General features: G+C 42.9%; 1 protein-coding gene across 2 annotated transcripts in view; it reads right to left on the reverse strand.

The window, feature by feature from the left end:
* LOC139565792 (copine-8) overlaps window positions 1-15,074 on the reverse strand; it is a 124,228-nt gene that overhangs the window by 28,298 nt on the left and 80,856 nt on the right. For both annotated transcript variants that reach the window (XM_071386361.1, XM_071386360.1), the window contains exons 7-12: window positions 13,371-13,434; window positions 12,914-13,017; window positions 11,943-12,047; window positions 9,908-9,949; window positions 6,412-6,487; window positions 34-87 (exon numbers count right to left, since the gene is read on the reverse strand). In XM_071386361.1, coding sequence (XP_071242462.1) covers window positions 34-87; window positions 6,412-6,487; window positions 9,908-9,949; window positions 11,943-12,047; window positions 12,914-13,017; window positions 13,371-13,434 — 445 coding nt within the window. The remainder of the gene's footprint in view (window positions 1-33; window positions 88-6,411; window positions 6,488-9,907; window positions 9,950-11,942; window positions 12,048-12,913; window positions 13,018-13,370; window positions 13,435-15,074) is intronic.

The following is a 15,074-nucleotide window of genomic DNA, read 5'->3' on the forward strand; positions in this document are numbered from 1 at the left end:
GAGAACGAATGGACAGTGTCCGTTGTGGCTTACCGTTCCAGAGTTTAGGTATTTTTTCTTTTTTCCTTTCTTCTTTGGATTTACAACCTGTAGACGAAACAGCAGCCTTGTTACACAATTCAAACATACACATGGATAGTCTGATTATAAAACAAAGTAATACACAAAGATTAGTCTCTCTCCCTCTCTATGATGCAATGCTTGACTTGGAAGTGCAGCATACAGTGTTTTAATCTGAGCTGTAAGGTGTTAAATTAAACCTTGGAGGTCAGCAGGCCGTACAAACCCTCTGGAAAAAAACATCTGATAAGTCCTAAATGGCACCGTCATGTCTTGACTCTCATTAATGTGTATGACTGTTATTTTATAAAATAATTACATACCACGTTCAATTATTACGCAATTAAATTAATCATATAACAAGTAATTAAGTAGTAATCTGGGGCACCACGGGAAGTTATTTAACGAGTTACTATCTCCCGACTAAAGTCTAAAGATGTAATATATTTATATCAGTCAAAGTAATTTCATTAATTCTTATTTACCTTCAGTCTCATTCTAAATGTCGCAGAATTCTTGGATATCTACATGAATCCTAGCATAAATGATGAATCAGCAATATACAAATTGGCTTAATTATTTATTTACTAACTAACTAACTAAATAATCACACAAAGTTAGATACATAAACACACATAGGATAGCTTACACATTGATTACTACACAATGAAAACTCCCTAGTAGACAAAAACGATATGATGGCTTGTTACACAAAATTGCAGATTCAAAAGAGAGGAAAAGGGAGATACAAAGGAATTCCACTTACGTACATACAGCTGATAACTATGTTCATGGAAATCTGACTACTTTGCACATGAACGGCTGCTCATTCGCAAGAATTGCAATGTACATTTGAGGTCGGAAGTTTACATACACTAAGTTGACTGTGCCTTTAAACAGCTTGGAAAATGATGTCATGGCTTTCGAAGCTTCTGATAGGCTAATTGACATCATTTGAGTCAATTGAAGGTGTACCTGTGGATGTAATTCAAGGCCTACATTCAAACTCAGTGCCTCTTTGCTTGACATCATGGGAAAATCAAAAGAAATCAACCGAGACCTCAGAAAAATATGTGTAGACCTCCACAAGTCTGGTTCATCCGCCAGAAGGTACCACGTTCATCTGTACAAACAATAGTACGCAAGTATAAACACCATGGGACCACACAGCCGTCATACCACTCAGGAAGGAGACGCATTCGGTCTCCTCGAGATGAACATACTTTGTTGCGAAAAGTGCGAATCAATCCCAGAACAACAGCAAAGGACCTTGTGAAGAAACTGGAGGAAACAGGTACAAAAGTATCTACATTCACAGTAAAAAGAGTCCTATATCGACATAACCTGAAAGGCCGCTCAGCAAGGAAGAAGCCACTGCTCCAAAACCGCCATAAAAAAGCCAGACTACGGTTTGCAACTGCACATGAGGACAAAGATCGTACTTTCTGGAGAAATGTCCTCTGGTCTGATGAAACAAAAATAGAACTGATTGGCCATAACAATCATCGTTATGTTTGGAGGAAAAAGGGGGAGGCTTGCAAGCCAAAGAACATCATCCCAACCGTGAAGCACGAGGGTGGCAGCATCATGTTGTGGGGGTGCTTTGCTGCAGGAGGGACTGGTGCACTTCACAAAGGAGAGAAAAATATGTGGATATATTGAAGCAACATCTCAAGACATCAGTCAGGATGTAAAGCTTGGTCGCAAATGGGTCTTCCAAATGGACAATGACCCCAAGCATACTTCCAAAGTTGTGGCAAAATGGCTTAAGGACAACAAAGTCAAGGTATTGGAGTGGCCAACACAAAACCCTGACCTCAATCCTAATAGAAAATGTGTACGCAGAACTGAAAAAGCGTGTGCGAGCAAGGAGGCCCCAAACCTGACTCAGTTACACCAGCTCTGTCAGGAGGAATGGGCCAAAATTCACCCAACTTATTGATGGAAACTTGTGGAAGGTTACCGAAACATTTGACCCAAGTTAAACAATTTAAAGGCAATGCTACCAAATACTAATTGAGTGTATGTAAACTTCTGACCCACTGGGAATGGGATGAAAGAAATAAAAGCTGAAATAAATCCCTCTCTCTACTATTATTCTGACATTTCACATTCTTAAAATGAAGTGGTGATCCTAACTGACCTAAGACAGGGAAATATTTACTTGGATTAAATGTCAAGAATTGTGAAAAACTGAGTTTAAATGTATTTGGCTAAGGTGTATGTAAACTTCCGACATTAACTATATATATGCAGCTCTGTAGAAGTATGTAGTCAGATGTCTCTCCTGTTTGCAGTTACTATTAACAAATCGTTTTTCAATTAAAAAGCCTGACTTAATGCATCAACAGTCACAGTATTGTGGAAATTGTTTTTATGGCTTTATTTTTTTATGAATATCAATGAGTATGTAAAACAAATAATTAAGTCGAGTTGTTATAGAATGAATTGACATTTAATTTGAAGTAACTTTTGACAAAACCTAAATTCATATTGGGAACTCGACCCCGTTGAACGGCATTTGACTGGTCAGTTCATTCAGCATCTTCATGAATGACATGACCACGCAGGTTACTCAGGGCAGCACAGATTCAATGTATTTCGTCCATTTTAGATGAGAGGTTGATTGGCACGGTCTGGGAGATGATTCTAAACCGTTTGAGCCTTTGAATTACACGTTCCACATGAACCCTCACGTTAGCTATCCGTCTTGTACATGTAGTGTCTTCCTCTGACAGCTGTGCTCCTCTGTTTGTGAAGGCTGGCCACCAGGTATTTGATAGTGTTCTGGGCGTAGTAATGGCTGAATGACTCTCCCCTTGAATCCCGATTCTTGCACTTCTGTAAAGCAGTTTCTGAGCAGTCAATAATGCAGGTTGTTCCTGAGTAGTAGTCCTTAAGAAATGCTGGCATTGTAGCACGGATGGTCTCCCTCGGCAGTCATGGAATGTACTCCCTCAGATTCTCTTCCATCATGTCAATCCAATAACGAATCACTCGACTGACAATACTCTGGGAAACACCAAACCATTCTGCTAGGTACTGCTGCAGCAAGCTGAGCTACAGCTTCATCAGTGTCATCAGGAGTTGGTCTGTCAGGTCTAACTGAAAGCTGCCTTTGTAGAGGGGTAGAAGACATTCCGCCAGGGTAGAAAAGGCAGCAAGAGACAAGCCTGTATGCAGTCGACAGAGTGCTTCGTTCCTAAGCAGGGTTTTGAGGAGAGGTGCTGCTGGGCACTGTGGTCCCTGCCTCACAGGTAGTGGGCTTTACATGATCACCTGAGCTGTAGTTGTGATGACTTAGAGATGGGTCTTCCCATTGGGTTTGGGCATCCTTCTCTGAAGGCATATCCATTCCTTCTATCTGTGTTGGCCAATCCCCATTTCAATTTGGTGTACACTTGAGCCTGTTGTGTCATCTGTTAAGAAATCAGTATGGCTCGTTAAACAAGTCAACGGACAATTAATAACAAAACACCATACTGCATGGAAGCTCCTAATAATATTTAATAATCATAATAATTAAGTATATATAAAATGGGAATTTCCTATTGAGTTGTAGAGGAAATAAATGGTGCTATTATGAGACACAAAATGAGAGCAGGCAAAGTGCTCAAGCGTTTGGCTTAGCTGTCACTGATGACTGGCAGACCAACCCACAACACTTCTTCACGAGTGGCGCATCGTAGCCAAGCCAAAGGGGATGCAGGTCGTATGAGGCTCCAAGGGTACGTTCAGATCGACGTAGAGGTTGGTGTTCAAAAACATTGCTGTTCTAAAAACTTCCTCCTCTACATCCAATTTCTGTGACAGGCTCGTACTGAACATATAATGCTCGATTGTAGGATTTCACCACCCAGGTGGTGAAGGTAGGAAACAACATCTTCAATTCGCTGATCCTCAACACTGGGGCCCCACAAGGGTGTGTGCTCAGCCACCTCCTGTACTCCCTGTTCACCCATGACTGCGTGGCCATGCACGCCTCCAACTCAATCATCAAGTTTGCAGACGACACAAGAGTAGTAGGCCTGATTACCAACAACGACGAGACAGCCTATAGGGAGGAGGTGAGGGCACTCGGAGTGTGGTGTCAGGAAAACAACCTCTCACTCAACATCAACAAAACAAAGGAAATGATCATGAACTTCAGGAAACAGCAGAGGGAGCAACCCCATCCACATCAACGGGACTGCAGTGGAGAAGGTAGAATGTTAAGTTCCTCAGTGTACACATCACGGACAAACTGAAATGGTCCACCCACACAGACAGTGTGGTGAAGGCGCAACAGCGCCTCTTCAAACTCAGGAGGCTGAAGAAATTTGGTTTCAAATCAAACAAAAATGTATTTGTCACGTGCGCCAAATACAACAGGTGTAGACCTTACAGTGAAATGCTTACTTACAGGCTCTAACCAATAGTGCAAAAAAGGTATTAGGTGAACAATAGATATGTAAAGAAATAAAACAACAGTAAAAAGACAGGCTATATACAGTAGCGAGGCTATAAAATTAGCGAGGCTACATACAGACACTGGTTAGTCAGGTTTGTCACCTAAAACCCTCACAAACTTTTACAGATGCACAATTGAGAGCATCCTGTCGGGCTCCATCACCGCCTGGTACGGCAACTGCACAGCCCATAACCGCAGGGGCTCTCCAGAGGGTGGTGTGGTCTGCATAACACATCACCGGGGGCAAACTACCTGCCCTTCTGGACACCTATAGCACCCGATGTCACAGGAAGGCCAAAAAGATCATCAAGGACAACAACCACCCGAGCTATCAGACTGTTTAAAAAAAATCCAAAATCAAAATAGCTTCTATCTCAAGGCCATCAGACTGTTTAACAGCCATCACTAACACAGAGAGGCTGCTGCCTACATTGACTTGAAAATCATTGGCCACTTTAATAGATCACTAGTCACGTTAATAATGTTTACATATCTTGCATTACTCATCTCATATGTTTATACTGTATTTTATACCATCTATTGCATCTTGCCTATGCCGCTCGGTCATTACTCATCCATATATTTATATATTCTTATTCCATTCCTTTACTTAGATTTGTGTGTATTAGGTCATTTTTGTGGAATTGTTAGATTACTTGTTAGATACTGCTGCACTGTCGAAACTAGAAGCACAAGCATTTCACTACACTCGCAATAACATCTGCTAACCATGTGTATGTGACCAATACAATTTGATTTGATTTAAAAGTACCACTTTTGCATGCGTTAGCGTCACGGGAATATTGCCGGAAATAGAAACACAATTGCAACTAACTCGCCGCGATCACTGTAACGTTCCAGAATAAGGCGAATAACGGAAGAGGGTACTATTTGGGACGCAGGCCAATTTTCACAGGATTTATAACCCTCTCTGCATCCTTGGTGGAGATTGGAGGGAATAAGTAAGGAAGGAAAGGCACATTTGCCTTTGAAGGGGAGACTAGCTGTTTTATTGCATCTGGCTTGTAAAATAAAATGGATATTATCGCGCCCTTCATGGTTGTGTATGCACGCTCATAAAAAATACATAGACACAGACAGTGACAGTTGGTTTTCCTTGTGTTGTGTTCAGTAACTGCTCTGGCAAGAGTAGATGTCACATCAAGTCAACAGATAGACAGAGAGGACCAGGGAGACAGGAGCTTCTCACAAGCGGCGCGTGCGTTTCACAAGTAAAGGAGAAGATGGTGATTGTTGGGCACGATGGACAACCATAAGCAGTGTGTGTGTGTACAACCGATCGGGCCCCATGCTGGGCATTGGGTGATGACTGTTAACAGATGGTTAAGGGAAGAAGGAACACAAAAACACACAGACAGCAGTGATGTGGAACCCTCCTCTCCTAAATTGAACAATTTACAGTGGAGGAAAAAAACACACCAGAGAATATGTGAGGACCCAAGAGCTGTGACTTGGGAAATGATAGATTCTCATGTCCCAGTGCCAGCATCTTGAAAGACAACACACAATCACTGTGTGTCTTCCTTCTCTCATTAGACAAACACTACTTAAAATAAGGGTCCCTCTGTGTGGTTCCCACTCAGAATATTGTTTGTTAATGAACAACTGTTCAGTCTTATCTTAGGAGACGGAGTGTGGAGGCTGGCCATCCATCAACCATTCCTCACTTTACGTCAAACTCTGTTAATTAAATTCCAGGAGAAATGCCATGAAGAATCGCTCCAGAGGATATTTACTAAATGTGCTTTCTGTGTGGGTGAGTGACGCTAAGAGAATAGATAAATAATATCCTATTCCACCAAGCACACATACATATATAAACATGTCGCATGCACACATGTAGACACACACACACAAGAGAGACACAGACACACACTTACCTCATACACATTGAACTGGGACTGGCCTCTGGATAGCTCTCTGTAGCTGGTACTGAACTCTCCTATGAAGTCATGGCTTAGGACAAAACGCACAAAACAATCATTAGTATAATCACAGCATTTCAAATACACAACTCACAAATTATAAAGTCAATCCCTCTCAGATAGTCTGGTGCAGGGGTGCGCGCAATGCCGTCGGGGGTACACGCAGTTCACATTTTTGTTGTTGTAAAGAAATAGATGATTATATATTTTGTTTTTGCTTCACATTTTCAAACAGTACATTTATATTTTCCAACGGGGCTATAGACTTGGGTGATTTCCCCCCCCCCCTCGCCTAAGTAGCCTCGATTCACTGCTAAAAATCAAATTGAACCATCTAGGTGTTCAGCGAAATAACAAATAATTAACATCCAATCACCTTAACCGTTACTTTCTCATGGGAAACCTTCACTCTTGCGCAGACATTTAGAAACGAAACATGACAATTTGAAAAATACACCACGGGAGTTTTCTGAGCGAGAACAAAGACGACTTTCGAGTAGTAAGACATGTATAACAGCAACAGATACCATTTAATAAGAAGGGGCTAAAAGCGTCTTATATGGTGAGCTACAGAGTGGCTAGGACAGGCAAGTCCCATACTATTGTGGAGGACTTAATTCTTCCTGCTGCCGCAGATATGGCTAGGACCAATGCTGGGGGAGAAGGCCAAAAACTATACAGACAATGCCTTCATCAAACAACACTGTTTCACGACGCATCAGTGACATGGCAGGAGACGTTTTTAAACAATTACTGCTTCGCATACAAGCCAGTGAATTCTATGCGTTACAGCTGGATGAGTCAACAGAGGTGGCGGGCCTGGCACAGCTCCTGGTATATGTCCGTTACGTTTATGGGGGGGTCAATTAAGAAAGGATATTTTTTAAGAACTGGACAGCTTTGTGACATCAAATGGACTTTGGTGGTCAAAATCTGTTGGTATCTGTACTCATGGTGCAAAAGCCATGACAGGGAGACATAGTGGAGTGGTAACGCGCGTGCAAGCAGTTGCTCCCGACGCCACTTCGGTACACTGCAGCATCCATGAGAGGCCCTTGCTGCCAAGGGAATGCCTGACAGCTTGAAATATGTTTTGGACACCACAGTGAAAATGGTTAACTTTGTTAAAGCAAGGCCCCTGAACGCTCGTGTATTTTCTGCACTATGCAATGATATGGGCAGCGGACATGTAAAGCTTTTACAACATACAGAAGTGCGTAGGTTATCAAAGGGCAAAGTATTGACACTTTTTTAAATTGAGAGACAAGCTTAAAGTTCTCTTTACTGACCATAAGTTTCACTTGTCTGACCGCCTGCATGAGGATGAGTTTCTCACACAACTGGCCTATCTGGGTAACATTTTTTCCCCTGAATGATCGGAATCTACGATTACAGGGACTCTCCACAACTATATTCATTGTGCGGGACAAAATTGAGACTATGATTAAGAAGTTGGAGCTCTTCTGTCTGCATTAACAAGGACAACACACAGGTCTTCCCATCATTGTATCATTTTTTGTACGCTAATGAACTCAAGCTTACGGACAATGTCAAATGTGATATAGCGAAGCACCTGAGAGAGTTGGGTGTGCAATTACGCAGGTACTTTCCCGAAACGGATGACACAAACAACTGGGTTTGTTATCCCTTTCATTCCCTTCCTCCAGTCCACTTACCGATATCTGAACAAGAGAGCCTCATCGAAATTGCAACAAGCGGTTCTGTGAACATTTAATTTAAATCAGAAGCCACTGGCAGATTTCTGGATGAGTATCCTGCCTTGGCAAATAGCGCTGTTAAGACACTGATGCCCTTTGCAACCACGTACCTATGTGAGAGTGGATTCTCGGCCCTCACTAGCATGAAAACTAAATATGTGTGGAAAATGATTTAAGACTGAGACTCTCTCCAATACAACCCAACATTGCAGAGTTATGTGCATCCTTTCAAGCATACCCTTCCCATTAACCTGTGGTGAGTTATTCACAATTTTGATGAACAAATAAAGTTCTGAGAGTGATTAAGTAGAGATTTCACTCGTGTTTTTCATGCAGCCACTTGAGGGTACAATAGAGTATAGTGGCGTGAAAAGTATTTGCCCCCTTTCTGATTTTCTCTATTTTTGCATATTTTTGATACTGAATGTTATCAGATCTTCAACGAAGACATAATATTAGATAAAATGGAACCTGAGTTAATAAAAATAAAAAAATAAGTTAACTAAGTTATGCAACACCCAATTCCCTGTGTGAAAAAGTAATTTCCCCTTCACACTCAATAACTGGTTGTGCCACCTTTAGCTGCAATGACTGCAACCAAATGCTTCCGGTAGTTGTTTATCAGGCTCTCATCGCTATGGAGGAATTTTGGCCCACTCTTACATGCAGAACTGCTTTAACTCAGCAACATTTGTGGGTTTTCAAGCATGAACTGCTCGTTTCAAGTCCTGCCACAACATCTCAATTGGGATTAGGTCTGGACTTTGACAAGGTCATTCCAAAACTTCAAATATGTAGCTTTTTAGCCATTTTCATGTAGACTTGATTGTGTGTTTTGGATCATTGTCTTGCTGCATGACCCAGCTGCGCTTCAGCTCACAGACAGATGGCCTGACATTCTCCAGTAGAATTATTTGATACAGAGCAGAATTCATGGTTCCTTCTATTAAGGCAAGTCGTCCAGGTCCTGAGGCGACAAAGTATCCCCAAACCATCCCACTACCACCGCCATGCTCTTGTTCTTACTGTGGAATGCAGTGTTTGGTTTTCACCAGACATAAATTGGACCCATGTCATCCAAAAAGTTGACTCCAGTTTGCCAAAAAAGCACCTAGAAGCAACTGGATGATCATCAAGACTCTTGGAAGAACGTTCTATGGACAGATGATTCAAAAGTATAACTTTTTGGGTGACATGGGTCCAATTATGCCTGGCAAAAACCAAACACAGTAAGAACCTTACACCAACGGTGAAGCATGGTGGCGGTAGTGTGATGGTTTGGGGATGCTTTGCTACCTCAGGTCCTGGACGACTTCCTTAAAATAAAGTGAATTTGGAAGCAAAGTGTAACCCCTCCACCTGCAAGCAAAGAGATGTTTGGTAACACTTGACATAATGCTGACAGGTATAAAGAGGAAATGAGAGAGGGAGTGAGAGTATGCTGTAAAGTAATACCCCCATTGCAATAACCTTGCCCACTAAACCCATAATATGAAATGATGACGCTCTACTGCTGCTCCGCCCTTGGCCCCGCCTCTATGTTTATAGCCAATCCAATTACCCCACTTCAACAACGACATGTCAACCTGTGTTGAATGAGTCAGCATCCAACACAGCTTCCTTACCTTCTAGAAATATAGATTAGGACTAGTTAAAGTAGCACAATTGAAATAACACAGTGATTACATCACGCTAATGAAGGTGCTTTTCAATTAAGATTCAAATGAAATTACCTTCCATCTCTGTCCCAGTCGTAGCATTCTATCTTGATCGTTCTAGCACGGTGAGAAATAACAATATATTAGAAAAATATCTATATAGTTTTAACAGGCCAATTATCAGCAGAAACTATGATCATCATGACACTGTACATTTCTCCCCAAATTAGTTTCAAGATAACATGTATAGTACACTGAAGGAGGACAGTTTATAGTAATCTATATCATGTCTATATTGGTTTCCAAAATAGCGAACGTTAGAGAGAGAAAAGCAGTGCTCTTCCACCGTCACCCGTCCCCTCAAACAGAAGAATCGTTTTCCCATAACACGTGGCCATTCTCCTTCACCAGAGCCAAGAGATAAGTAGCTGACTGTGGCTGCGCGTATTTCACCCAGCACCAATTTCACTTACATTTACATTTACATTTAAGTCATTTAGCAGACGCTCTTATCCAGAGCGACTTACAAATTGGTGCATTCACCTAATGACATCCACTTCTCTTTTCAGAGGAGAAAGAAGAACACAACGAACAGCTGCTTAGATGAAAAGGTCATCATTAGTTATAGATCACCACCGGGTCAGAAGTCACAGGTTAATGAGTTTCCTGAAGGGGGTCGCAAAAGGGGTACGATGATAAGAGGAGGCACACTCCGGGCATTGTCAGAGCACAAAGACAGACACAGAAACGCGCACTCATGCACTCTGCTCAGCCTCCTACTACATGGAGTGAAGGATGAGCCCATCACCATCCATCTAAGCTGACAAAGAAAGGCTGAGGAGATAAAGCCATCCATCCCTATAGTAATCAACCAGAACCCCGGGACCCGAGGGAGGTAGTCCTGCACTGCCTCCCAAATGGCATCCTATTCCCTTTATCATGAACTACTTTTGAGCAGGGCCCATGGGCTCCGGTCAAAAGTAGTGCACTATGGAGTAGGGTGCCATTTGGAAGGCACATCTACTGTGCAGGAGGACAGCGCGAGGGACGACCGCTCATATTAACAGCAGTGGAATTTGTTAACTACCTCATTGTCAGACATTTACTGTATTGAAGCACAACCTAAAGATGCTCTGGAGACAACAGGAGCGATGAGTTGACAGGACAAACAATGGGTTTGCTGCTTCTTCTGTAGTCCCCGGGGTGGAGGGAGAAGTAGGTATGCGTGTGTGTGCGTGGGAGTGTGTGTCTCTAACAAGGGCCCATCAGCGGTGGTACTATCAGCAGAGGGACACACAGCTCTCCATTGTTAGTGTTCTCCCTTATCTCTTATCCCAGACCCCCAGAGACTCACACTCTCACTGTGTGCGCGCGCATGTGCGTAAATCAATGTATAGATATGCGTGTGTGTGTGTGTGTGTGCATGCGCAAGCATTAATTTCGGTGCTTCCTTGGCTCCCCACACTCTCCACACACTGATAACAATGAGCTCTCTCTAACTAACCTCCTAACAACTCAGAGAGTCAGGGCCCAGCTCTGCTCCAATCAATGCACCCTGACTAGCTCAGACCATCCATCTGGGGCGTGGCCTGCTGACAACTGGAGATGAATACAAACACAATCCCTCACTCACTCAGGGGATTTTAAACTTGCGGTTGAAAGACTATTGCAGCTTCTTACACCCTGGATTTAAGGGCCAATGCATCTGAGTGCGGGCATGACACCTGTCTGTCAGTCAGGCATGTGAATTGACAACTCCACTGAGGGAGAATGATGATTGCAGAGAGGAAGGCTATTCATAAGCAGACCAAGCATTCGTTTCTCTGTCAGAGTTCATTATAATAACTTCCATTTGCATTTAATAGGTTCACAGCAACCTTAGCAACCAAGGAATTCCGTGCATGGTGATTCTTACAAAATGGAGTACATCTAAAAAGTATTTTCTCCTCTTGCAGATTAGATCCTGTCACTAAATCATTTTTACAAAGCACTCAAATTGTTGAAAAAAAGATCACCACCATGGCCCTCACACACTTCAGCAAACCAATAAATGCTAGTCTAATCTTGCTGGCCAAACTACACACACACATGTAGACACACACACGCTGACCTGTCGTAGTCTCCATTGCAGAGTGCTCTGACGGGTATCTTGAAGGCCTGCCACACTGGGTTCAGTGTGTTCTTCACCACCTCTGTCTTATGGCAGGTTGTGAACCTGGAGAAACACAGCGACAAGACAAGTCATACACTGATCAATGGATCCCTGGACAATATTCCTTTCACTGTTCCTCTTTATCGCCTTCTATTTTTCCCCACATGTTCCTCTTTACTCATCTCTCTCCCTCATTCCCTCAGAGTGTCTGTGCAAAGTTAGAGTTAGCGAGACAGACTATCTTCCTGTGCTTTTCTCCAGATTTTTCTCAAGTTTAAACGTCTCTTTGACCCTCAGCTCCTTCAGATTTTTCTTCTCCCCAAGAAGATAAATCACACACACTCAGTGATACAAACCTCAAAAGATATTGATTCCTCTTTTCCGTACTTTGTCAAAAATATAGAGCGATTAAAAAAACCATTTCAAATGTCATCATGATGACCAGCACAAAAAATATCTCTTTCAGTTCCAAGAGCAATTACCATCAACTGAGGAATACTCAGTATAATCATCATTCACTGCAAAAGTAAATGGTTTTAATGTGAATATAGTGCAGTGTGGAATATGAGTTCAGAGAGCGTCATCTACCATTAACTGATACACACAGAGAGAGAGAGAGAGCGAGACAGAGACCGAGAGATGTTTGACCACTGTACAGAGAGGCCAGTGGGGCAATAGGGAGCTCTCCCTCCAGCCACTATTCCCGCTAGGTCATCTCCTCTCTGCTCTGCCGGCTGTAACATAGGTGTGTGTGTAATAAAGCCTCTCCTCAGAGGAGTAGACCTGCTTATCTGACCCCTCGGATACGTGTTGATGAGAGAGAAGACCCTGTAGGCTGTAACACACACACAGGAATTCAATGGAAAGACTGATGGATGGAATTGCATGGAGGAGAGGATCTGAAGAAGGGGTAGGTAAAGTATACTCACGTTCCGTCTTCATTGCTGCGGTAGAAGACGAGGAAAGGGTCCGACTTGCCGAAGAAATCTTTCTTGTCCAGTTTATTCCCGCAGAACTGCATCATCACCGACTCCTACAGTAACAGAGAGAGACATTGAGACTGATGAAACGGACAGCACCGCTCAGTATTCACTGCAGATACTGGTGAGAGACTTCTGATAGTAGATGCAGACATTCATGCTGATCAGTCAACAGTAACATTGCAGGACACGGCAACTCCACTCAGCATCAAGGTGAGAGATATATCCTATGATAGTAGATCCATAACAATATCATTTAATGTATATGCCATGGCAAAGGGTTTATTGATTGATGTTGTCCTTATGATGATTGGTTTGGGGAGTTAACAAGGGCAGTCAGCTTTTTTGGAATGGGATGCAGCCCAAAACTCCCTTTCACCCCATATCCCCTGCCATCACTACTCACCCTGCAGTTTCCCATCTCTTCTGCCGTAACAATGATGTTTCCACACTTCTTTCCAGGAAGGCCCCTGTTGAAGACAAAACAGAGACGCCATTCATTGATATACTAATGGACTATATGGGCAGTATGGTCTAACGGAAACACAGTAACGGTCTGTGAAGGTTTCTATGTCATAAACAAACCTCTCCCATCATGCCAGCCAGGCAATACAAGTTGAGCTTAGAAAGAGAGAGAGAGAGAGAGAGCAGGTTTGACCCCTGTACAGAGAGGCCAGTGTGTGTGTGTCTGTGCACCTTCCCTTAAGCCTTCCCTGACCCAACAGTCAGCAGAAAGCGAGACACCGTTTATCCAGGATCCGCATCCAACACACTACACCAACGCACCCAACTTACACAGGCCCCTTTGACAACACATCCACCATCCCTCCAAGAAACGATGTCCAAGTCCTGTCAAAGGACAAAATAAACTTTCAAATGGAACCACTGAGGCTTACATTCTGAGAAATAGAGTCATCTTCAAAATACTGATGACTAGCGCTGTCATAGCACGAGCCAGGCCCACCTTGCAGAAGTGTACGCAGGCAGTCATCTAGGCAGCCTGAAATTGGGGTCGAGGACGCCAGCATATGAGTAATACAAGTCCCCTTTACTTGGCCAGCAAGACTGAAGGAGAGAGCTGATAGACATATCAAAAGGACATGGATCCGGGATGGGTTTTTGTATCAGTGCTTTACATTGGGAAGAACAGCGATCTATTTTTAACCCAGAAACTAATAGCCTACCTCTTCTGAAGGATGGGAGTAAAATTGCAAATAAAGGAAAATGTAAATGTCTCTCTCTCTCCCCTCCCTCTCTGACAATTCACCTAGGTCATTTGTGCTGTCCAGTGTTCCCTTCCGTTTCCTCCACCATGAAATCGACCCATTCTCCTCATTGTAATTATGTAAGAAATAAAATGAAGACACTTTAGGATTATGTTCCATATGGCCAGTGTAGCAAGAGTAATTGTGAGAGGAAAAACTGAACTTCACACTTGGGAGTATTTTCACACTGATCCTAGATCAGCACCCCTAGGCCTTCACTGATATGCTATATGAATACACTGTTACAGACAAGCTTGATTGTGAATGTTCTGTTCTAATCTTAGAATGCCCAAAAAATAAAAAATAAAAACTGTAGCAGTTGATTCCCCAGCATATAGTGACAAGTCACGTTAGGAAATCCTGCTGTAGACGTGTTAATAACAGGATGACACACACACAAATAGGATTCATTCGGACAGGGTTTCACAAGTATTCCACAAGTCCTCTCATCCAGTAATAGACATCTATGGATTTGGATTGTCACTTACAAATTCCAGTCAGTCACTCTCTCTCACTCTGGCTCTCTTTCCCACTGTGTGTGTGTGTGTGTGTGTGTGTGTGTGTACGCATTTGCATGCATACGTGTAGTGCCTCAGAGGCTGGCTCTAAAAGTGTGTGTGCCGCTGAATGCAGCAGAACAGTGGTGCAATGTAACCTTTAGGCACAGCCACTCACTCTAAATAGAATAGAGCCATTTCAGACCAAAGCTCCATCCCAAATGGCACCCTATTCCCTTTAGAGTACACTACTTTTGACCAGGGCCCATATGGGTCTGGACAAAAGGAGTGTCTCAATTAGGGAATAGGGTGCCATTTGGGACGCACAACAAGCTGATTGCTGCCTGA

The sequence above is a fragment of the Salvelinus alpinus genome, chromosome 37 (assembly GCF_045679555.1).
Source record: "Salvelinus alpinus chromosome 37, SLU_Salpinus.1, whole genome shotgun sequence".
NCBI classification, from domain to species: domain Eukaryota; kingdom Metazoa; phylum Chordata; class Actinopteri; order Salmoniformes; family Salmonidae; genus Salvelinus; species Salvelinus alpinus.